The 21,292-nt window shown below is 40.3% G+C and overlaps 3 protein-coding genes across 6 annotated transcripts; 1 reads left to right on the forward strand and 2 right to left on the reverse strand.

Annotated features, from left to right (window-relative positions):
• Window positions 1–304: 304 nt before the first annotated feature.
• Window positions 305–2,175, reverse strand: LOC126997755 (uncharacterized). 2 transcript variants are annotated; one of them, XM_050858991.1, is made up of 2 exons: window positions 1,633–2,175; window positions 305–517 (listed from the first exon to the last, which is right to left on the reverse strand). In XM_050858991.1, the coding sequence occupies exons 1-2, from the start codon at window positions 1,814–1,816 to the stop codon at window positions 399–401; spliced, it is 303 nt and encodes a 100-aa protein (XP_050714948.1). In that variant the 5' UTR covers window positions 1,817–2,175; the 3' UTR covers window positions 305–398. The 2 variants fall into 2 exon arrangements, with proteins under 2 accessions (XP_050714948.1, XP_050714949.1); XM_050858992.1 differs by having other exon boundaries at window positions 305–514; window positions 1,633–1,982.
• Window positions 2,176–2,971: 796 nt separating this feature from the next.
• On the reverse strand, window positions 2,972–5,180 carry LOC126997756 (uridine diphosphate glucose pyrophosphatase NUDT22-like). The gene is made up of 5 exons (XM_050858993.1): window positions 4,577–5,180; window positions 4,275–4,465; window positions 3,822–3,955; window positions 3,456–3,598; window positions 2,972–3,270 (listed from the first exon to the last, which is right to left on the reverse strand). Exons 1-5 carry the CDS (start codon window positions 4,992–4,994, stop codon window positions 3,116–3,118), a joined length of 1,041 nt encoding a protein of 346 aa, XP_050714950.1. The 5' UTR covers window positions 4,995–5,180; the 3' UTR covers window positions 2,972–3,115.
• A 3,780-nt stretch (window positions 5,181–8,960) lies between these two features.
• LOC126997584 (eukaryotic elongation factor 2 kinase-like) lies at window positions 8,961–20,151 on the forward strand. 3 transcript variants are annotated; one of them, XM_050858753.1, is made up of 16 exons: window positions 8,961–9,127; window positions 11,267–11,398; window positions 12,908–13,052; window positions 13,355–13,527; window positions 13,846–13,963; window positions 14,210–14,263; window positions 14,397–14,572; window positions 14,955–15,034; window positions 15,462–15,616; window positions 16,014–16,187; window positions 16,806–16,976; window positions 17,921–18,043; window positions 18,369–18,551; window positions 18,766–18,896; window positions 19,292–19,470; window positions 19,898–20,151. In XM_050858753.1, exons 2-16 carry the CDS (start codon window positions 11,304–11,306, stop codon window positions 20,005–20,007), a joined length of 2,067 nt encoding a protein of 688 aa, XP_050714710.1. In that variant the 5' UTR covers window positions 8,961–9,127; window positions 11,267–11,303; the 3' UTR covers window positions 20,008–20,151. The 3 variants fall into 3 exon arrangements, with proteins under 3 accessions (XP_050714710.1, XP_050714712.1, XP_050714711.1); XM_050858754.1 differs by lacking the exon at window positions 8,961–9,127 and adding an exon at window positions 9,172–9,547; XM_050858755.1 differs by lacking the exon at window positions 11,267–11,398 and having other exon boundaries at window positions 8,973–9,127.
• Window positions 20,152–21,292: the final 1,141 nt, after the last annotated feature.

Raw genomic sequence — 21,292 nt, forward strand, 5'->3', positions numbered from 1 at the left:
AAAAATATGAGTATATCAACCCTGTCTGGGCCTGCCACTTTCAAAGTTAACGCTCCTTGGACCTTGGTTCCCATACTGGGAATTCCTGATCTAGTTATAGTAATAAAAAAACAGGCTGTTGCCCAAATTTTAGGAGGGTAAGCCTGGTTACAGCCCATCCCAGTCCACCTCTGGGCTTGGTTCGTACGCCTATGAGCAGTCCCATCTTGATTGGGGGGGCATTTGGGGGGGCACAGTTCATTAATGGGGGCATATGCCCCCTGTAGTTTCGCCCCTGCATCTTACTCTAAATAAACTAGAAATCAATGGATGAAGAACACTTTTATTCTGTGCTGTCACTACATAGCATGCCAGCGCCCTCGTGTGTGGCTTCTCGGCGTGTTGACCAGAGCAGGGGGTCACTGCGTCCCCTTGAAGGGAATGTAGAAGGTGTAGAGCGGGAAGCCGTAACTCATGCTGACGGTGTAGTCCTCGCCCGGCGCCTCCCTGGCCGCCGCCGCCCCGCTGACCCCGCCTGCTGTCACGGCCAAGGTGTGGGATTAGTGCTGGAGCTGTGCATGGCAGGCTTTTTTTTCATCTTATTTAGTTAAAGAGACTTACTGTAGGCCAAACTAAAACTATGCCTGCAGAAATTATTATAAATGTGAAATCAGTAACTGGGTAAATAGTATGATCTTTAGTATTACAAGTTATTTTTTAGCAAAGTAGCAATATTTCCAGACGCACATCAGAGCAACACTTGACACTTCTGCCTTTCACGATGTTCAATCACTGAAGAAAATCAATAAAACGTAGTCGGTATGAAAATATATATCAAATAAAAAAAAGAATTATGGACAGTAATAGCACAACAAAAGAAGTGTTAAAACAAAAACCTTTCGATGAAAATAGGATGTACCACGGGAGCATGTATGAATAGTGTCGATGTACCCAGAGTCTTATGCGTAGGGAGAACGAATACCTACTAATATTTTGGTTGGTAAAAGAAAAAACAATGGCCGACAAATTACAGAATAGCCACGGCCATTTATATTGTGTGCAAAATGGTTTTACAGCGGTTTCTTCGTTTCCGTGTGCCATGGATGGAGGGGTCACTGAACCTCACGCCCCTTTGGCACCCCTACCTTCCGCACCTCGTTCTCCCGTTCTAGAAGGTTAGCGATACTTGATTACGGGCACAGATTATATGTCTATAGATAGATGGATAGATAGACAGATATATAGACAGGTAGACAGACAGATAGATAGATAGATAGATAAACAGATAAACACCACCGCCACCACCAACAGCTTCAGGGTCGGGGTAGCCTTAGTCTCGTCTTTTCGTGGCTTTCTGTTACTTGGGAGTCTTCACCGTGAATGCCTTCTACCAGCGGCTCCCAAACTGTCGGCGGGGGATGGAGATAGGGAAGGTGGGAAGCCATACTACGTCACAAGCGTTTTTTTCTTTGTTGTTATTATTCAGAAGAGATATACAACCCCTACAGAAGCAACTCAATCATTTACACATCTACAAACTAAAGTGTATCACTCACTGCTATCCGCTTCTAATTTCGCGTTTAATTCCTCCATACGAGTTTTACACACCTCGTGAATCCTTAAAGTGTTTCAGTCCTCCTCACCAACACTCACCCTGAAGAGCACCGTCGTCAGTGGCTGAAGGCCCCTGCTGCCATGCCCACAGCAGATTAGCGGCGGCAGGGTCGGGTATGGCAGGAGCAGCGTGGAGGGGGCCAGGGACCGTGAGCAAAGACAGGCACAGAGCCACGCACACAAGGGCCGGTGTCATGACTGCGCCTACACAGGAATGGGACATCGCTCCTTCCTTCGCCTGGTTTTAGTAAAATCACAGCCTCCCCCTCCCTCCTGCCACCCTCCTGCTCCTCTGCCTTCCAAGTTATCTCAGTGACTTCACCTCCTACTTCCATCCCTCCCCCTGTCCCTATTCTCTCCAAGGCATATCGCTGCTCGATCAAAGTAAACATTTACTTTCACTAAGCGCTTACCCAAAGAAAATCTGTTTAAGACGTGAGACAAAGCTTAAGGTTAAGTATGAGCTAATAAGTTCAGATTGCACCAAACTTTTTCCACCAACGTTGTTTAATCGAGAATGGAATAAACTCCCACAACAGTCTGCGGCTCCCACCTTCTGTGTTCAGTGCACCACGATTGGCTCGGTTAAACAAACTTAACCGCCACTTGCTCCACTTTGATATTTACTAAAACAGAAATGCAACGCTGCGACGGTTGTTTGATGTAGTTTCACGTATGTTTAGGATAGACTGCAGCTAAAATTCTTGACCAAAGGGCCTGTGTGGTTTGAATCTCTCTCTCTCTCTCTCTCTCTCTCTCTCTCTCTCTCTCTCTCTCTCTCTCTCTCTCTCTCTCTCTCTCTCTCTCTCTCTCTCTCTCTCTCTCTCTCTCTCTCTCTCTCTCTCTCTCTCTCTCTCTCTCTCTCTCTCTCTCTCTCTCTCTCTCTCTCTCTCTCTCTCTCTCTCTCTCTCTCTCACACACACACACACACACACACACATTAAAACCAAGCCTACCTTCACTATTTATAGCACCTGTTTGCTTCCCTCGTAGGGTTAGGGTGGACCGCTGGCTGCCTGCCCGCCTGTTTACCGCAGGCACTCAGGTCCACGGATATTCTAAGATAGGAGTCATTAGCAGTGAGGTCAAACGAGGGAAAGTTTTTGTCTGGTTATCATTTATCGGCGTAAGTCACCTACCGTACCTTCCCTTATTTGCTACACCCAAAGCTCGCCATGCATGTACTGTACAGTGATTATCCGTCCCATGTATGTTGCTTAGATCTGTTTGATACTACATTGCTACATTGAAGCTTGACTCCGGACGTTGTTGGTGACCCGACAAGTACATGGTACAGTACATTACATTGAATAGTACGTGTATTATTTTCTTTGTATGTACATTTACAGAGGATGTCAATCTGTGCAGCGTGTCGGTGATCATTTATTTATTTATTTATTTATTTATTTATTACTTTTGTCAAATTCAATACAAAGATGGAACAGGAGGAGTCGATGTTGATGAAGTACATACATGAGTATGATTTGAGATGCGTGACTTATCATTTATTTGCACTATCTCGTCAGGGGGAAGAAGACAAGAGGTTATTCTTGAGGGCCAGGATTAGAGAAGCCCGCAGGGCAGGAGTAGCCTCCTGCAGGAGCCAGCGAGCCTCTTTAAAGTGGACGTCTTCATCCACTGGCCCAGCACTGTGCTCCACGGGTTTCTCGGAGCCTCCTGGAAAAGAATAATATGGATATCAAGTTATGTCTCCGTCTTTCTCTATCTATCTGCCTCTCTATGCAAACGTATACGATACCAAGTTTTTTTTTTTCACAATGTAATATAGCGAAATTTCTACATGATTCGAGTCATGTAAGAAGAGAGTAACAAACCAGAAGAGATGAATGGGCAGCTGTCACCTGTAAGTGTGTAGGGTTGCAAGAGGCGGGACAGATGTGCCAGAGTTGGGGGTGGTAACAAGTGTACGGAGCTGCTCTCCTCCGCCTCGGCCTGCATGCCCAGCTCGTACACGGTTGCCACCCGCTCACCGCTCACACCCAGCCTGCATTCACCACCAGCATTAGAAAGGCCTCCAATTAGAACCTGACAGGTATTCCAGCCGTTCACTGACCTCCCATTCAACGCCTTATTTGGCAACGTATTTCGCAACTGTGTGTGTGTGTGTGTGTGTGTGTGTGTGTGTGTGTGTGTGTGTGTGTGTGTGTGTGTGTGCGTGCTTGCCCGCGCGTGCCTTAGCTACAAGCAATATACGCACGTGCCCACACCTGGCAAAGAACTCGAGGGTCGGTCTGCCCCCTGCCTCAAGGTTCTGAGTCACGCCCAGGAACATTACATCCCCAATGTCGCCTTTGCCGATGCCTAGTTCATCCACGGCCTCCTGGCTCGCCGACTCCCACACCTGTAAAAATCACTGAATGTCCTCCACACACCTGTGCCACTGCTACATGCGTCGCACGCCACCCAAATCTACCTCTACAGCACAACCATCACACTCACGCTTACATATATTACGATAATTTCCTTATTTTTCATTTATTACTGCTGGTGCTCCCCGGAAGATGCATAGTAAATGTATACATATAAAGATTACTTCATACTGATACAAGTAGCTATAGCTTAAAACAGTAACTATATGACTCAGCATACCATCCACATTAAGGCAAGCAATCCCATACTCTTAAGAGCACTATATCAGAGCAGCCTATATCTACACTCACCTCCTGCGCTACGGCTTCTTCTATATTTCTGGCAGCATGGTCAGGTTTCAGCGACCCGTCCGGCAAAAATATGCGACTTGGCTCTGGGTGACCCCCGGGCCTGTCAAGTGCCCCAGGGTACTCACCGGTCCACATTGCCCGACGCGTCACTACCAGGCAGCCATCACAGGTGACAGGAAGAAGGCCAACCCCTGTCGGAGATCAATTTCCGTAGCATGAAAGTTGACTTCCTGGTGAAAGAAGATGTTAGAAGAGGAAAGGAATATACTAACATGTATGCGAGCAACACACGTGCCACATACCCACGGCGTCTGACATGTATGCTTGTTTATTCGAGAAGTCTTTTGCACCCTTGGCTTGCAGACTTGAGGAACTTTCAGACAAGTTGGTGCCGCACATGTCCTTGTAGCAAGTAAGGCCAAAATGCAACAACAGGGTTCCTTGCAACGCCTCGCACCCAGCCAGACGAAACTTGGATGCGTTGTACAGACGGTTGTTTTCTGCAGATTTGGTTTCCCATATACGGTCTATTTTTTCTTCAATTTCCTCCGATGTCTTGCGTCCAAAGATATCAGGTTCAAATTTTGCGCGAAGATGTGGCCGATAGATGCCAGCACCCGCACCCTCCCGTCTTGGCACCAGAATATCGATGTTGCCGTAGCGTACCTGTTGTATCAGCATCGCGGTGCAATTATCCGCCGTTTTTACTCCGGTAAGCATCAGACGCTACAAATGGCGGTGCCGACAACAACGCCCAAACTCACAGATATGTTTGCTTCATTTAGACCAAAAGAAGCCAAGCAAGAATGTCTGGGAATCGAAACCAGCGGAGTAATGTTGGAAGGCGGTGAAGCGCACAGGAAGTTTGGTACCACTGCCACCAAGCCGCAGCGGTCACCTTGATAGCAAGCGTGGGTGTATTATCAGTCCCGAGGCGACGTAGTAGGATGTTTAAAAGGCAGTGAGCCCCCTTCAGCATTGTTCACTCAAACAATATATATATATATATATATATATATATATATATATATATATATATATATATATATATATATATATATATATATATATATATATATATATATATTATTATTATTATTATTATTATTATTATTATTATTATCATCATCATCATCGTAGTAGTAGTAGCACCAGCAGCAACAGCAGTAGCACCAGCAGTATTATAGTAGTAGTAGTAGGAGGAGGAGGAGGAGGAGTAAGAGTAGTGGTGATGGTGGTTGTGGTAGTGGTAGTAGAAGTACTGCTGCAAAGACTAATGGAACAATAATTATTTATTTGTTTGTTTAAAAACAATTTTCCAATATTGTGTGCATCCTGCCAATGCTTATAGGTTATAGTGTTCGCGCAATCAAAGTTGTCACCTGTCAAGTGGGTTGTGTGCTTCCGTTTATACACGTGTCGAATTTGACCTTGTGGATAAAGCAAGGTTCGTGAGGCACGTGCAGGCCTTGCAGGGAAAAACAGACACTGCGCACCATCACACTGAAACAGCAGCTTTGAGTCAGCTGACGTGGAACCCTCCTGAAAAGAATGTTAGTTATGACTAGACCTCAGACCCCAGCGCGCCAGACTCCCCGCCCTATAATATAATTTTAGATTACAGATAATGTGTCACTAAGTAGACTCAGTGTCAGTGAATGTTCGTTGTTCTCAACCCCTGCTCACTTTGCTGCCCAAGCGATAGAAATTTGGCCATGGGATTCAGGAAGAGAAAAAACGATGTTTATCATCCCCTGACAACAGCGGCAGGGCGGGGGCTGAGTGGTGACTGGTTTACACACAGCTGTGGCCTGTGGGGCCGTCTGGGCCTCGCTCTACGACCAGTGGAACGTAATAAGTTTTTTGTTGCTCTTTGAAAACTTTCCCCAACAGGTCCAATATAGATAAGTTGTAGTAGAGTTAGGATTCACTTACAATCCCTTTATCTTAAATATAAGAAAAATAAGACTGGTCCTATCCCAACATGCACGTCTTGCACTGTGCTTTACATAGGTCTATTTTTTTCCTCTAAAACTTTCTTACAGTAAACCACTAACAGCATTCGAGTTATAAAGAAACGAATTGTTTTTTTCTACAACCTTGAGAAGCCTCGTGTAAGCCACTGTTGTTGGGGGGTGGGTGGGGGGGTGGGGGAAATATCTTCCTCCTTGCCAAACACTTCTATCAGCTATCTTTGATTAAGTCAAGAAATGTCATTTCCTTTGTTTACTCACAGATAAAGGCGGTTATGCTGAACAACACAACTACCTGAACATGATCGCCGCCGTGGGGGTTGTTAACATGTTAGGTGCATACCCGCTCCCTTTATACAAAGCTAAGATTAGAAGCCACCCTCACCTTTACCACATCTCTAAGACATCCCTGCGCGGAAAGGTACACCTTACAACTTCTGACGTCAAGACTTTGACCCTCCGGCAGTACGTGCTTCGTAACTTGCGACGCAACAGCCTACTTCACTTCTGTCTGTACTTTCACTTTCCTACTCACTTTTTCCTACTCTTGTTCATAAATCAGTAACGTAAAGTTGGAAGCATACGCTGTGGCTGCACGTGGCGGCGGAGCAAGTGATAAAATAATAGGGTCACGTAGGGATTGGAAGAGGATTTCCTTATCTCTGAGTGTACCCAGCGTCAAAACGCCCCGAATTGTAATATACCAAACAACTGAAGTCGCTCTATCCAAATGACATTGATTGATCACCATAACAGGTACCCTACGATATAACTGTGCCTTGCAGTTGATCGAGGATAACTTTTTGCAAATCTTCCTGCATACGAGTCCCTTTATGCCTCAGCTTCCGCATGCCAGTCAACAAGCACCCCTAAGGACATTTCCTCTTAGTAGCTCCACGCCGCCCCTGCATCCCTGGAAACAGCATGAGCAGACTGCACTTTCCCCAGTCCACCTCGCCCCAGCCTTCACAGCCCCCACGCAGACAATATCTAAGACGTCACCATCCTTCACACAGTCTTCATGGAGTTTTATTAATCACTTCATTATTGCAAGCATTTTTATTAGGATTGTTATCATAGCATAAGGTGAATCATGGTTGATATCAAGGGACATTTACTGTTTATAGCTGACACGTTGTCATTGGCATACAAAGAAACACATTGCTTTGGTTATACTTGCGGGTTGTCTTTGGATGTTGAGAGAGAGAGAGAGAGAGAGAGAGAGAGAGAGAGAGAGAGAGAGAGAGAGTGTGTGTGTGTGTGTGTGTGTGTGTGTGTGTGTGTGTTGTAACGCTGTAACGGATATCAGATAGCATCAATAAGTCAGCCAAAGATGGAAGGGAAACATTGAACACGCGACATCACAGCAAAAAGTCCTTCACCATTCAGTAAAAGTGCATTCATAATGATCACAATCTTAAAACCCGCCAGTAGGAAGTAAAAAGATGAGGGACGCAGTGAACCCAACAAGATTATAATGATATATGTCTCCTTGAGTAAGCCAAAGGATATATAATTGGTACATAAAAGTAACTGCATGTATAGATTCCAACCATGCACATGCTATACACTACTACTACTACTACTACTACTACCATCACTATTACTACTACTACTACTACTACGTACTACTACTACAACTACTACAAGCGTATATTAATAACCAAATGCACGTGACGAGGTATAATTCAAGAGCCACACGTGTATCTACCAGTACGTACTTGTATAGTTTTGTTTGTTTAAATATACTTTGACCTTGTTCTCATCAGCATGTGCTGCATAGTTTTCAAAAGCTTGAGTTTGTTTCATTGTTTGTGTGTTTGTTTGAGTCATTACACCTCTCACCACATATGACGTTTTGTGTAACTAATCATCAGTTATCTCCGAAGCATCTATGCAACCAGGGAGTGAATTTACCCCCAGCTTAAATCATTTACTTAACTTTCAGCTTGTTAAAGTGAAACACCCTTGATGACAACCACCTCTACTCCTTACCCTTGGCGACAACTACGTTATCACTTTATCTTCACAGCCTACAAACCAAGATTAGGCTGCATTTCATCCCCAGTTCATATATGCCTACCCATGTGCACCTGCATGCCTTCACGTATCATCCCACTTATTAATAACAACATTGAGTTATTATGGAGGGATCAAGAGCCCCAAGCAAGCGCCCAAGTAGCGTATAATGGGACACTTCTATGAGAGGAAGCAAACGGCCTTGAAAATGGGTGGGTCTGTCTGGGATATCTTTAGGCCCGCTTCGCCTTTTAATATTGTACCTCAAGACAAGTTCAATCACAGGTCAAGATCATGCCATCATACAGTATCATGTGGAGGTGTGGTGTAGGCGATCGGTCATTTATGTGAACCCAAGGAGGGGGCCATTTAAAGGGCCGAAGATACTGACACGGGGGAGACTTCATGGGGGGACTTCCTTGGTGACATCTGGCAACGGTATTGACAGTGGAGAACTTTACAGCCTCCGAAACTTTACCAAAACCTTAAAGTGGGTCACGGGTACTGCCTCATATCTCCACCTTATTAATTACCAACACACCCCATGAATATACAGATGGAACCATGGTGTCAATTTCCGTCTTACTGATGATTATGACGTAAAAACTCTCTGGGGATGAATATATTGGAGTGTTTGGTAGTCGAGAGCCTTAAGCAACCTTCCGGACGAGGGTGGAACGCAGAAAAATAGGAAGTGGCAGCAGCAGACGAGTTTGTGTTGTGTCGTGAGCAGCGGCGGGGCGGCGGTGAAGAGGCGGTCCTGCATTTATTTCTGTCGCCACGGGGACCGGTAGTCACGTACGCTCCTTCTCAAATGCGTATCCTGAGCTTACGGTGGGCGTGAGGAGCCAGCACGCAAAGGTAACCATGCTGCCAATGTGCCGTGGGAGGCGTGTGGCTATGTGTCAAATGTCCTGCCCAGGGTGTTGTCCCGGTGTTGTCCCCCCGGGGTGCCTCACGCTCCTTGCTGCTTCACCCTAATTCACCCTAGCAACACCCTGGGCCAGCACACACCATCATATTACTGCAGAGGACCGTGCTAACTGTGCTGTCAAGTGGTATTGTTAACACGCAATTCCGGATGTGACAAGCTGGCAAGCTCCTGAAGGATGTACCTCGCCACTTGATAACCGGTAGTAAGAAATTAGCAGGGATAGATAATGCGTTAACCAGCCTGGAGAAATATAGAAGGTGACCAGCAGGACAAGAGGGTATTTATTTTATTGCCCCTTACAAGTTTTGGTGTTTATTTCTTCCAAGAGATCTCTACACTTTCCTAAGGTTAGTAGATAATAAAGATCAAGGTTACTAAGGTTTTCCAGAGGTTTGAAGGTTAGTAGAGAATAAATATGACATCAGAAGAGTAGTTGTTTAATAGGAAATGAGTTATTGACACAATAATGCCAATTTTGACCCAGTTGTCATGATCATATTAAGGTTATTCTGTACTTGCACAACAGATTAGCCCTCAGTATGTTCAAGTAAACTAAAAAAAACTCAAATGGAAGAAACAGAACAAAATAAGGAAGCAGCAATAAAGGAAAGAAAAATGGTATTGTTCACTGATCCAAGAGTCACAAAATGAAAGAATCTGAACTAACTAACCAACAGGTGGTAGTATGTTCTAGGGAGAGTGTTGCTTCATTCACTCACCACCTCCACCCCTGATGGTCCCCCCGGACAAGCCTCCACACAGCTATCCTTTTCATTTCAATCCCTCCAAGGGATCAGCAGCTTGCTATTAATTCCACTCCCACCCCTGAAATTTCTCGAGTTTCCCCCTCTTCCCCTCCTCCCAATCCTCTTATGAAAGCCTGTCCTCCCAATCCTCTTAAGGAAGTCTGTACACCCCGTTACTCCTGCTGAGACTGTCTCCAACATTGCAAATTTCCAGCCCAGCTTCTCAGTGAGGTTCCTGTCCCACCCTCATTCTTTTCTTTGTCATTCCCAACTTTTGCTTTTCTCCATGTTTCTACTGAAGTTCACCCCCCCCCCCTCCTTACCTTCCCCCCACTTTCCTTCCCCAATTCTCTATGTTATCCTATTTTTCCCCACACCCTCCCTCTTTCCCTTCTGTCCTTCCTCTTCATTTTTGCCTTCCTCATCCCCTTCCCTCCTTAGTCTCATCACAAGATCATTTCTCATTCCACTATTCAGAAGCTTCTCCTGCTACCTTACTATTTCCAACTGTGATTCTTCTGCTCTTCTCCTTCTGGCTCCTTCATTCCCACCATTATCACATCCTGCTGATTTTCCTTACAAAACAACCATTCCTCCATAGATAGCTACATCTTCCTTTGATGAATCCACACTTTGTTGAAATTAGTAACAACTACAATTTAACAAATAGAATAGGCTGAGGCAGCACTCCACATGTCATATGCTAGCATTTGAGGATCAATGGGTCACAAAAAGATCAGTTGACATATACGTATAGTTTGTTTGTTTGTGTGAAGATGCCAACACTCATGGCATCACTGACACCTTATTCCTTTCATGCACATCACCTCTTCCCTATTCATCACAACTTTTGCTTATATGCCTGTCAAATATCTGATGCCTGTCAGCCCCAGAAATGCTAACCAAGAAAATGTTGGAGCTTGATAAAGATGAACTCATGCACAATGATATGTAGCTATATGCAAATCAAGTCTCTGATATGAATGATATTAATTAGCTCATAAGTTTATAAAATTGTCCATGTCTGGTTAGGCTCTTATTACTTCTGTATATAGTTTTCATGTACAGCATGACATCTCTGCTTACTTGGCTGTGATAATTTTCTTAACTGTATATGTAAAATATATTAAGATTGCCTGTCATGTATGATTTACTGCTACAATGGGATAAGAGGTGCAGTAGTAGAATTACATAAGCTTCATTTGACATTCTCATAAAAACTAGGGAAATTTATTGTAGTATGCAAAATGTAAATATAGCAGACCTCTTTATGCATAGCATCTATTCTTTTCTCTGTCTGATTTCCCTTGCTTGGTGCAGTTTGGTGGTGTGAGGCAGTTACTGTAACATCATCACCATGGTGTTGGGGGATCGCACTGTAAGTGAGTCGTCGGATGACATAGACATCCGACCACTAGAGTTGGAAGACCTCAGGAGAAGATTAGAAGAGAGGTGAGTAGTGATTAAGGTGGGGAATATCCTGTACCTTGTAGCTAGAGGCTTGTTCTTTTTAACTGCGTTGATTATTTAAGTAATGCTAATAGTATTGATGGGAAGGTTATGGAACATCTTTGTCGTTCATTTGCTGAAGTGGTAGTTGCTAGTATAATCTATTAATGTATGCATAGACAGAGGACTAACCACTGATAGCTCTTATAAGCCTCACAAAAATCAGGCATTTTAGATTGTGACTCACTACCCTTAACTGGTCATGTCTCATTCGCATGCATTAGTATACTAAGTATAGATTGGAAAAATGGTAGCCACCTTATCAATCAAGTGCATGACACTGTCTCTTTTCTGCACTGAAATTAATGTTGACTACACTACATTTTCATCACTTAACCAAATGTTCTTGAGTTAATACTGGTAATAAATGTTGTAAGCTGAAAGGTACTATCTTAAAATAACATTACTTATTCTCACATCTACTTTTGCTATCACCATGAATGAGGAGAATGATTATACATATGATCTATTTTACTCAATGATTTTGAAAATCATTCAGTTTAACATTTACATAGTAGAGTAAAATATGTTTAAATACTATAAGTAGGGACTTTGTACATTGCTACTCCTTCCTTTACCCTAACCAGTCCATCGTTCTTTTATGGCCTGTTCCTAATAGCAATGACTTGGCAAAAGTTGCTTAGTCAGCATTTGGTAACCTGAGAAGGCAAGTAAACATAAGAAAATAGTAAAAAGGATTTTTTTTTTTTTTTTTTTTTTTTTTTTTCAATGAAGAAAAGTCAACAGCAAGTTTTACTATTTCCTCTTAGTAAGTTATCACACCTCATTGCATAATCCTCACAGGTGAAAATGCATTTTTTAAAATGCAAAAGTGCAAATACAAAGTAATCAGATTCTCAGCTTGAAATTAGGAATTGGAGGGAAAGACAGTTTGATAAACATAAATGGAAGTCAATGCATTTGAGAATGCTTCTTCGTGAAGATGTTCTTCAATAGTGTGTTTATATTTACCTAGTTGTGATATGCATGAATTTAATCATACTCATCTCTTGAGCCTCAATCAGTCAGAATTAGTTTTGAATTCATTTATGTTTTGGATAGTACAACTGCTTTGTCCAGGCTGCTTCACTGTTCAATGCCACAAGCATACAATTATATTCAGTCATTGCCAAGTGGCTGAAGGCAACCCACTTTCTCTCCTGATGATTACCTATCAACCTGGATTATAACAAAACTCTCAAGAGAATCAAATGGGGCACAGGAGCAACGTGAGCCAATCAAGAATGATGCCACTATAAAATACTTGTCTGCTCTAATAATGGCCTGGGACCAACCAACAGGCCCCATCATGAAAGGCCACCGACACTATAAGCCCAATGTAAAAAATGTTTATCTCTGTTGAAACATTTTTGTTTAGCTTTTGCCCACATTTGGAGATTCTGCTTAAACATGGGATATGTATATTTGTATAATGTTTCTTTTCTTTTTTAGTGATGATGATTGCCAGTCTTTACCTGGGGAAAGTTCAAGCCAGTCCTTCTCTACAGCATTTCGATTAGGCCTCAAGAGGAGGAGGGAAGAACCTATAAGCAGGAAATTTGTGGCAAAAATGGCTTGGAAAAATGCAGTTCGCAAGGTAAAAATATCAAGAGGTTTTGCTGGTTTCATCCCATACAATTATCTCCTCTGTACTGCGTCTTCAGAATATGTATATTTGATGAACACTTGTAGCATATATAATTTTTTTCCAGTTTGTATATGTTGGTTTCCATGATTTTCATAATGGATTTAAATAATTCAGTATGATTGGCACATGGAAATTTGTTTCATCATGACCTACTTTAAAGCAAATCATCAAACGTAACATCAAATCAAATGTATCATATGTAACAAATCAGTAAGTAGTTAGGGGGTAAATATTAATGTTTCTTTGTTTAGGCTCTTTCTATGCAAGACCCGTGGGAGAAGTTCCATCTGGACATGTACAAGGCGGAGCGGGCAAGGCGTCACCGCTACAATGCCATGCGGCAAGCCTGGACGCAGGATGAGGTTGTCATCAAAATGGAGAAGCAGCCCTTTAACCATGGTGCCATGAGGGAGTGCTTCCGCATGTTAGTAAGATTTCTTTCCATGTTCTACCATCATGTTACTGAAAAGGATTTGCACAGGAGGAAAATGCTTCTCATGTACAGAGGATATGAAGACTTCATGTGCATATGTTCACACCCCTGAATGAAATAACAATATGAATATGACTTTTTTTGTTGTCATCAGAGAACAATGCAAAGGGCAACAAAGAGCACATCATGCCAACTTATCCAACACATACCAACATGAAAAAACATTGCTACCTCTGTCCCATACTGTGCCATTAGCACCATTTTTATCCCTCTTAAAGGTTGTGTATTTTAGATATTCTTATTCAACAGGAAGAAGCTGAGTAACTTCTCAAAAGATGACTGGGTGCGTGCCCACAACTATGTGGCCAAACGCTACATGGACACCAGCACACCCAGGGAAACATACTTTGATGATGTCAGGCTCCAGGTTAGTACTAGAAAACTGGCTATATCATGATGATTATAATGATGATAATCATCAAACTCCATTCCTCACATGAACAAGAAAGGGATCTTACTTTTGCTAATCCTTACAAACCATTATTTATTAATTTCTACCTTTGAACACAATTTTTCAAACATATTTGATTATCACTAGTCTTCACACACAAGTACGACGGAAATAATATAAATATAGAATGCATTCATTGCTAAATTCACCTTTTCTTTGCAGATGGATGCCAAGCTGTGGGGAGAAGAGTACAACAGGCATAATCCACCAAAAAAGGTATAAAACTTCTCTTTTTACAAGAGAAATATTGTGCAAATGTATTTGACCTATGTTTGGTCTTCACACACACACACACACACACACACACACACACACACAATAATGTAATGTATATTTTCTTTTCTTGCAGGTGGACATATTTCAGATGGCCATCATTGAAATGATCGACAGGGAAGGAAGCCCCCTCTTTCATCTTGAGCATTTCATTGAGGGCCAGTATGTCAAGTACAACTCAAACTCTGGATTTGTACGCTCAGAAGCTATTCGCATGACCCCTCAGGCATTCTCCCACTTCACATTTGAGAGGTAACTTACTAATGCCATATCAAGAAAATATACCATGATTCATTGTGATGTATTTTTAACTGCAGTGGTAATGTCAATGATGTTAATTACCACACATTGAATAAATAGGCAAGAGAGGGTAAAGCTGCCCACGCAATCAGTTTTGTTATTTAAGGAGTGCTAGATCATATTAAAGCAACTTGATATGATTTTAATATTAATTTTGTTAAGAATGCATTTGTATAATTGTGCATCAATGAGCAACTGTTTTAAGGTATTCAATTGACATTAACAATTTATGTAGAGTAAATATTTTTGTTAAGTGTAAAAAAAAATCAATAAGAAATCCTTATCCTCATGTGGCAGGTATGTAATAGTCATGATTTTTACCAATTTTCCGCAGGTCAGGCCATGAGCTGATAGTAGTGGATATTCAAGGTGTCGGGGACCTGTACACAGACCCTCAAATCCACACCAGTCACGGTCAGTAGAAGAGGTCTTTTCTAGTTAATTTAACGGATTAGGTCTTTTTTACCGGATTCCTCTAAGTAAGTTATTCTTAAGTCTGTATACTGTAATCAGCTCTCCTCTCTCTCTCTCTTCCAGCTTTATCAATTGCATATCTTTCGATGTTTCTTCATCAGTTAGGACTTCCATTTGTGCCTATTCTTTGTATTCTTTCCAGTCTCTTGAGGTGTTTCTTCTTGTGAGATGACCATACAACAACAACCACAGTCTCACTATCACCAAATGCAAGTTTTCAATAAAGTTTGAAATGCTAGGGAATATTATGTAGAGCTTAGTGTCTCTAGCCTGAGTATGTCCAGGAGCACCGTAATGTACATATCAAGCAGCTCCACTCTTATTTACCTCTACTTATAGAAAAACAAGTAATTTTTCATTCTTTCAGGAGATGACTATGGGGATGGCAATCTGGGAACCCGTGGCATGGCCCTTTTTCTGCATTCTCACCGTTGTAATTCTATCTGTGAGAGCCTCTGCCTCACTCCTTTTGACCTGGCTCCCTCAGAGATTGAAAGTACCAAAACATTTACCATTGCCAAGGTAAGTGTTTCCCTTGATTCTATGTGTGTGTGTGTGTGTGTGTGTGCGTGCGTATGTGCTAAAAAAAATAAAAAGTGCTATAGTTTCATGCTGCTGAAACCAATTTGTTTGTAAAGAATAAAAGTATCAATAATAATCAATAATGAGATGCAGTTTGGAAGTAATTTTTATTCAATAATGTAACATACTCCATTCCAGCAGCCACTTCTGACTTGCTGTGAATAACCCTCATTTCTCACCGTGAGCAAGCTTATCACATCATTCTAGAGGCTCAGAGCATATTGTTGGAAAAAACAAAAGTGAATTTCTTTCCCTAAGCTTCCATCCTTTGTATTATGCCATAAAATGGATGGGCATTTGCACTTTAATACTTAATTCCATTCTTGCATTTTTTCAGAACGCTTACCAGACTAAAGTTCGAGGTACTGAGGAAGTAGTACAAAGTCCTACATCAGAGGAGAAGGAACACATTCAGGAATACATTCGTCTCCGCTCCCTTTCATCGGGATATCATTCAGGAGATGAGCGGCCTCGAGTCAAGCTCACTTCTATCAGCTCCTTGGACTCCTTGGTAACTATGTCCTTCTCATTATTTGTCATATACAAGAATGAAAAGAAGTGCGAGTTCATGTTTGGCCCATTGCATTTGATGTAGCCATGTTTTTTCTCGATTTTAAACACACCACAGAAACTTATAATAATGAGTAATTATATTTCTAAATACATAAGTGACAGTTGACACCATTGCAGTTTTGTTACACAAACATTTTCTATTTAAGAAGTAAGAAAGGAACTTGTATTTCATACTGAACTTACTGCAGATGACATATTCATTGATATTACAGAAGTAAGGCACAGGTCAAGCATTCCACTGTCCAGTTTTTTACTGTTATTGCTGCCTGTACTCCAGTTCCTCTAGTATAGTCATAGATATATTCAATGGACAGAGAATAGGGTATGTGAAATAAGATATTTAGAGTAGTAATGGGCAAGGAGTGTAAGGTCAAGTACTTTTTAAGTTCAAACTGAATGATAAATGTATTGTGACTGTCCATTATTGTAAGATGATCATCCTCTCAGTAACAAACCATTGAATAATATTAATGGTGGTAGTTATAATAATAGTAATGATAGTAAAATTAGCAATAACATATAATAATTAGGTTCTACATATTACTCCACATTCTAGGAGAGTGATGACATGCTCATGTCTGAAAGTGAGGACTCTCTAGTGGATTCTGCCAAGCAAGAGAGACGCTACCACCAGAATTACCTCAAGGATTACCATTCGAGGATTCGCCTGGACTCTATGACAGACTCTGGAACGGATACAGAGACACGAGAAAAAGATTTCCTACAGGTAAGATTTCAAGTAGCGTCTTATACTTGAGCATCCACGGACTCAGTGTTATTAGTTTTATGAGATACAAAGAAACCTTAAAAGTAGAGTAAAGGAGGGATGCTCTGTAGTTGTGGAGACTGTTGCTTGATGTTTACTGAAATATATATATATATATATATATATATATATATATATATATATATATATATATATATATATATATATATATATATATATATATATATATATATATATATATATATATATATATATATATATATATATATATATATATATATATATATATATATATATATATATATATATATATATATATATATATATATATATATATATATATATATATATATATATATATATATATATATATATATATATATATATATATATATATATATATATATATATATATATATATATATATATATATATATATATATATGTTATTTTTCATTACGTACCCTCACAAAAATTATTTATAAAGGTCAAATAACTTGATCAGTTCCATTAACTTTACATTTTTAAAAAAAGGAAGATTATTTTGAGCTGCTTAACACTTCCCTGCTTTATCTAAATCAGTTTATTTATTTATTTCAGGAGAATCCACACAAATATAATATTAATTTCTTGGGAGCTCATACATGAAAACTGAAGAGATTGTATTATTTATCTTAATTGCAGTCATTTGCCTCTTCCATTTCTAAGTTATGTTCCCTTCATCTGAGGTTTGTTGTTGCACTTAGGTCACATATCCAATGAGAGGTAGATGGAGGATTAATGTGTTGATCTCAGGGTCCCCATCCCATGTTTGTCCCTTGTACTTGGCATTGCGCACTGCACTGCATTGTGTGAGATTTTTATTTTTTTTTTTTTTTTTTTTTGTCCCTCCATATCAAGCTGGAAGAATTTAATGATGCCATGTATCTGTTTATGCATTGCAGTTCAAAGAGTTAGTACAAAGGAAGGCTCGTCCCTCACATGTGCTTGGGGAGATTGAGCATCGCAAACAGTTGGAGCTACTTGAAGAAAATAGGAGCAAAACCGGAGGCTCAGTCCTTGGGCAGGTAAGTCTTGAAATGCATGCTGGCTTAGAAAGTTTAAGTTCTGGTTTACCCACCTATCTCCCTATAGCCCTAAACCCCTATTCTCTCAGGGTACTGGGTGGCAATGGGAAAAAGAGCCTACAGTTGGACCTCAAAATGATGCCTGCTGGTATCACTGCTTCTCAGTGCCATTGAATTACCTTTATACTAAATTTATGGGACTACTAGCTTTCTCTTCATATACTGGTGTGTCTTATAACTTAAATGTATGCTTGCGAGTATTTTGTGATAATGATGATCTTCCTCTTGCCAGTTTTGTACCATTTTAATTGCCTTTCTTTTACAGATACATTTGGACCTTGCCAAATATCATGAACTGAATAGATTTGTGGAAGAGAATGAATCGTTTGATCAAGAAGCTGCCATGTATCACCTGAGTCAGGCGGCGAAGTGTGACTGTTTGGAGGCCATTAAAACCATGGCACAGCTTCACCTTGGTCTTCCACATGACACTCTATCAGACATTCAGGTATAGTGTAGTCCTAGCTTTTCCACCCTCATCTTATATTATAATTGTAATAGGAAGAACCATTGAAATAAAATCATTAGAATTCCAGTGCATTTTAACCCCTAAATGACGAGGGTGGCAAGCTCTCTTTTGAATACAACTCATTATCAATGCTGGTAGATAAGTTCATTATTGAAAATGAAACCAGCAAACCAACATAGTCCTTTTTTTATAGTTGGACGACAACAAATGTGACGTGGAGATTGGGTTTGACTACATGTTGACAGCAGCAGAAGCCAAGGACCGACCAGCCATGATTTATGTCTCAAAGGCTTTTGAAACAGGCATTGGACTGCCCAGCTCAAGGTAACTTTCTTTTTACATTCATGAGAGATTCATTTTTCATTTTACTTTTATTTATCCAAAAATTCAGGTAAGTTAACTGTCTACCTATTTTTTTAGATATTTGTACACATGTGATGTTATATGTTCTATAATACTGTAAGGTGCCTGTGGTCACTGAGGTGTATTAAGCATAATAGAATGATTGATTTTTTATTTCTTGAAGTACAGTAAAAGTTGATTGATCCAGTTACTGATAGTCCAGCATGCCTGTTTTCCCCTTATACAAATCTAAGATCACAAATTCAGATGTACCAACAGGAGTGAAAGCAGGAGCTCAATTTATTTTTAGTTAATTACTTTTTCTGTTACTAAGTTGTTAAATGTCAAGTGATCATTTTGACCCCTTCTCCCCATAGGTCTCAGAATTGGAGCAAGGCTGTGTACTGGCTAGACAAAGTGATAAATACCTCTACACAGGATGAAGAAGGGAACTTTGATGGAACCATGGATGACCCGCAGTACCAACTAGTGGCACGACAAGCCCAAATGTACCTCACCGGTGGTTATTCCTTAGAGAGGGATCCTAATAAAGCTGGTAAGGGAAATATAATGGAGCAGAGATTCTAGGCAAATTAAATGGCATGCCCACCTGCCAGTCAGAAAACTGCATATTGACAGCTCTGTGGTAGGTTTTAAACTTTTATGTTTTGTGGGGTACTGCAATGGTGAAATCTACAGTTGTGAGAACCACCTTGGTGGACTGCAGTTAGAATATATGGCCACATGAATATAATGAAAAGATGAGTTATGAAAATAATTCAAGGCATTGATATCAGTGTCTAAAGGTTGATGGGAGCAATATGGTGACTAGAAATGCTTAAAAAATTATAGCTAGCATGAAATAGAAAGGTTATTTAGAATTATATACTTAAAAATATATGCCTGAAAGAAGTTTGTTATATTCCTCATCTAACTTAATGTGTTGGGTTTTTATTAACTATTAACTTTTTTTTCCATTTTAGGAGAGCTGTATAGTGATGCAGCAGAACTAGCAACAGAAGCCATGAAGGGAAAGCTTGCTGCCAAGTACTTCATGCAGGCTGAAGAGGCATGGGCAGAGTGTGAGGAGTGAGGCAGCCTCACACGGTGATATTATTGGTTGGTGCTAATTACTTCTCAGAAGAAGGAGAAATAGCCACTACTTCATGACAATGCTTCCTTGAAAAGGCTTGTATAGTGCTCTTTTATTCTCATGAAATTAAAGATTCTATGCAGATCTTGATGTATTTAGAGAGTACCTAAATTTCCTTTTTCTTTTTTTTTTTTTTTTTCTTTTTCCTTTTTTATAGGGGAGGCCTTTTAGAGGGCTGTGTTTATGGATATGTGAATGTAGACATTCATTCAAGTGGGTGTTTTGGTTTTCAAATTTACCAAAACATATTGTCCTGAATGATTAAACATGTGAAGTATAAACATAAATTAGATTAAGAAATGTTGGCATTACATTGTACTGAGGGAAATTTCAACATGACGGCAGTGGAATTTGAAAAATCTGTGTTATTATGTAGCTGGGCACGTGGCACTTTTTAAGACTGGCAGTAGTGAGAACAGCACTGGCCAAAAAGCAGTACTGGCTGTTGCAATAGCACTACAACTTTTGACCGATGGTAGGCTACCATTAATAGTACTTTCTAGCAGTATCTTACTTTTTTTACTACTTGAGTCTTTCCTTCACCCTGTGTATGCAAAAATTGGTAAAGATTGGTTTTATAATCATGTCTCTATTCTGTTTCCTACTTTACAAATGTTCTGTTGTCATATATATATATATATATATATATATATATATATATATATATATATATATATATATATATATATATATATATATATATATATATATATATATATTTGACTGCCCTTCAAACCTCTTGGGAAACTGTAGGAAAGAGCCTAGATGAAAGTAATTGTGAAAACAGCAATGAAATGGGTAAATACACATGGCCATGGGTGGCTGAGTAACCCAAAGCATCTTAGGTTTATACAGTTTATCATTATTTCCACATTTATTTTGATCTCATATTTTTCTACAGTTCTCCAAGAGGATTAAAGGTTAGTAAGGAGATATACATAACAACAGAAGAGCACTTTATAAGGTATGATAAAAGATGTAGGAATAATAAGAAAATCTATTTTAACCTATCTCAATTGGAGAGCAGTTAATTAAAACTTTAAAAAAAGGTATTTTCTCAATTCTCTATATTTCGGCACTCACAGCACATTCAGTTCCTCACCTGTCTAATTTCTCTCCAATACGCATCCACTCTATTGACTCATTTCAGTGGTGGCCTCCCCCTGACACCCTCTCCCCTTAATCCTGCAGTCATACACTCTTCACATTAATTTTTATCCTGTCC

The sequence above is a fragment of the Eriocheir sinensis genome, chromosome 12, assembly GCF_024679095.1.
Source record: "Eriocheir sinensis breed Jianghai 21 chromosome 12, ASM2467909v1, whole genome shotgun sequence".
NCBI lineage: Eukaryota > Metazoa > Arthropoda > Malacostraca > Decapoda > Varunidae > Eriocheir > Eriocheir sinensis.

What these genes read in the sequence shown, in the direction of transcription:
- LOC126997756 (XM_050858993.1), bottom strand. Translation starts at nt 4,994, where the DNA reads ATGCTTACCGGAGTAAAAACGGCGGATAATTGCACCGCGATGCTGATA. An exon ending in ATACATGTCAGACGCCGTGG is followed by an intron (nt 4,466 to 4,576) that starts GTATGTGGCACG and finishes GATCTCCGACAG; the next exon opens with GGGTTGGCCTTCTTCCTGTC. An exon ending in GCAACCCTACACACTTACAG is followed by an intron (nt 3,271 to 3,455) that starts GTGACAGCTGCC and finishes ATTCTTTTCCAG; the next exon opens with GAGGCTCCGAGAAACCCGTG.
- LOC126997584 (XM_050858753.1), top strand. Translation starts at nt 11,304, where the DNA reads ATGGTGTTGGGGGATCGCACTGTAAGTGAGTCGTCGGATGACATAGAC. An exon ending in AGGAGAAGATTAGAAGAGAG is followed by an intron (nt 11,399 to 12,907) that starts GTGAGTAGTGAT and finishes TTTCTTTTTTAG; the next exon opens with TGATGATGATTGCCAGTCTT. An exon ending in ATTGGACTGCCCAGCTCAAG is followed by an intron (nt 18,897 to 19,291) that starts GTAACTTTCTTT and finishes TTCTCCCCATAG; the next exon opens with GTCTCAGAATTGGAGCAAGG.
- LOC126997755 (XM_050858991.1), bottom strand. Translation starts at nt 1,816, where the DNA reads ATGTCCCATTCCTGTGTAGGCGCAGTCATGACACCGGCCCTTGTGTGC. An exon ending in TGACGACGGTGCTCTTCAGG is followed by an intron (nt 518 to 1,632) that starts GTGAGTGTTGGT and finishes TGGCCGTGACAG; the next exon opens with CAGGCGGGGTCAGCGGGGCG.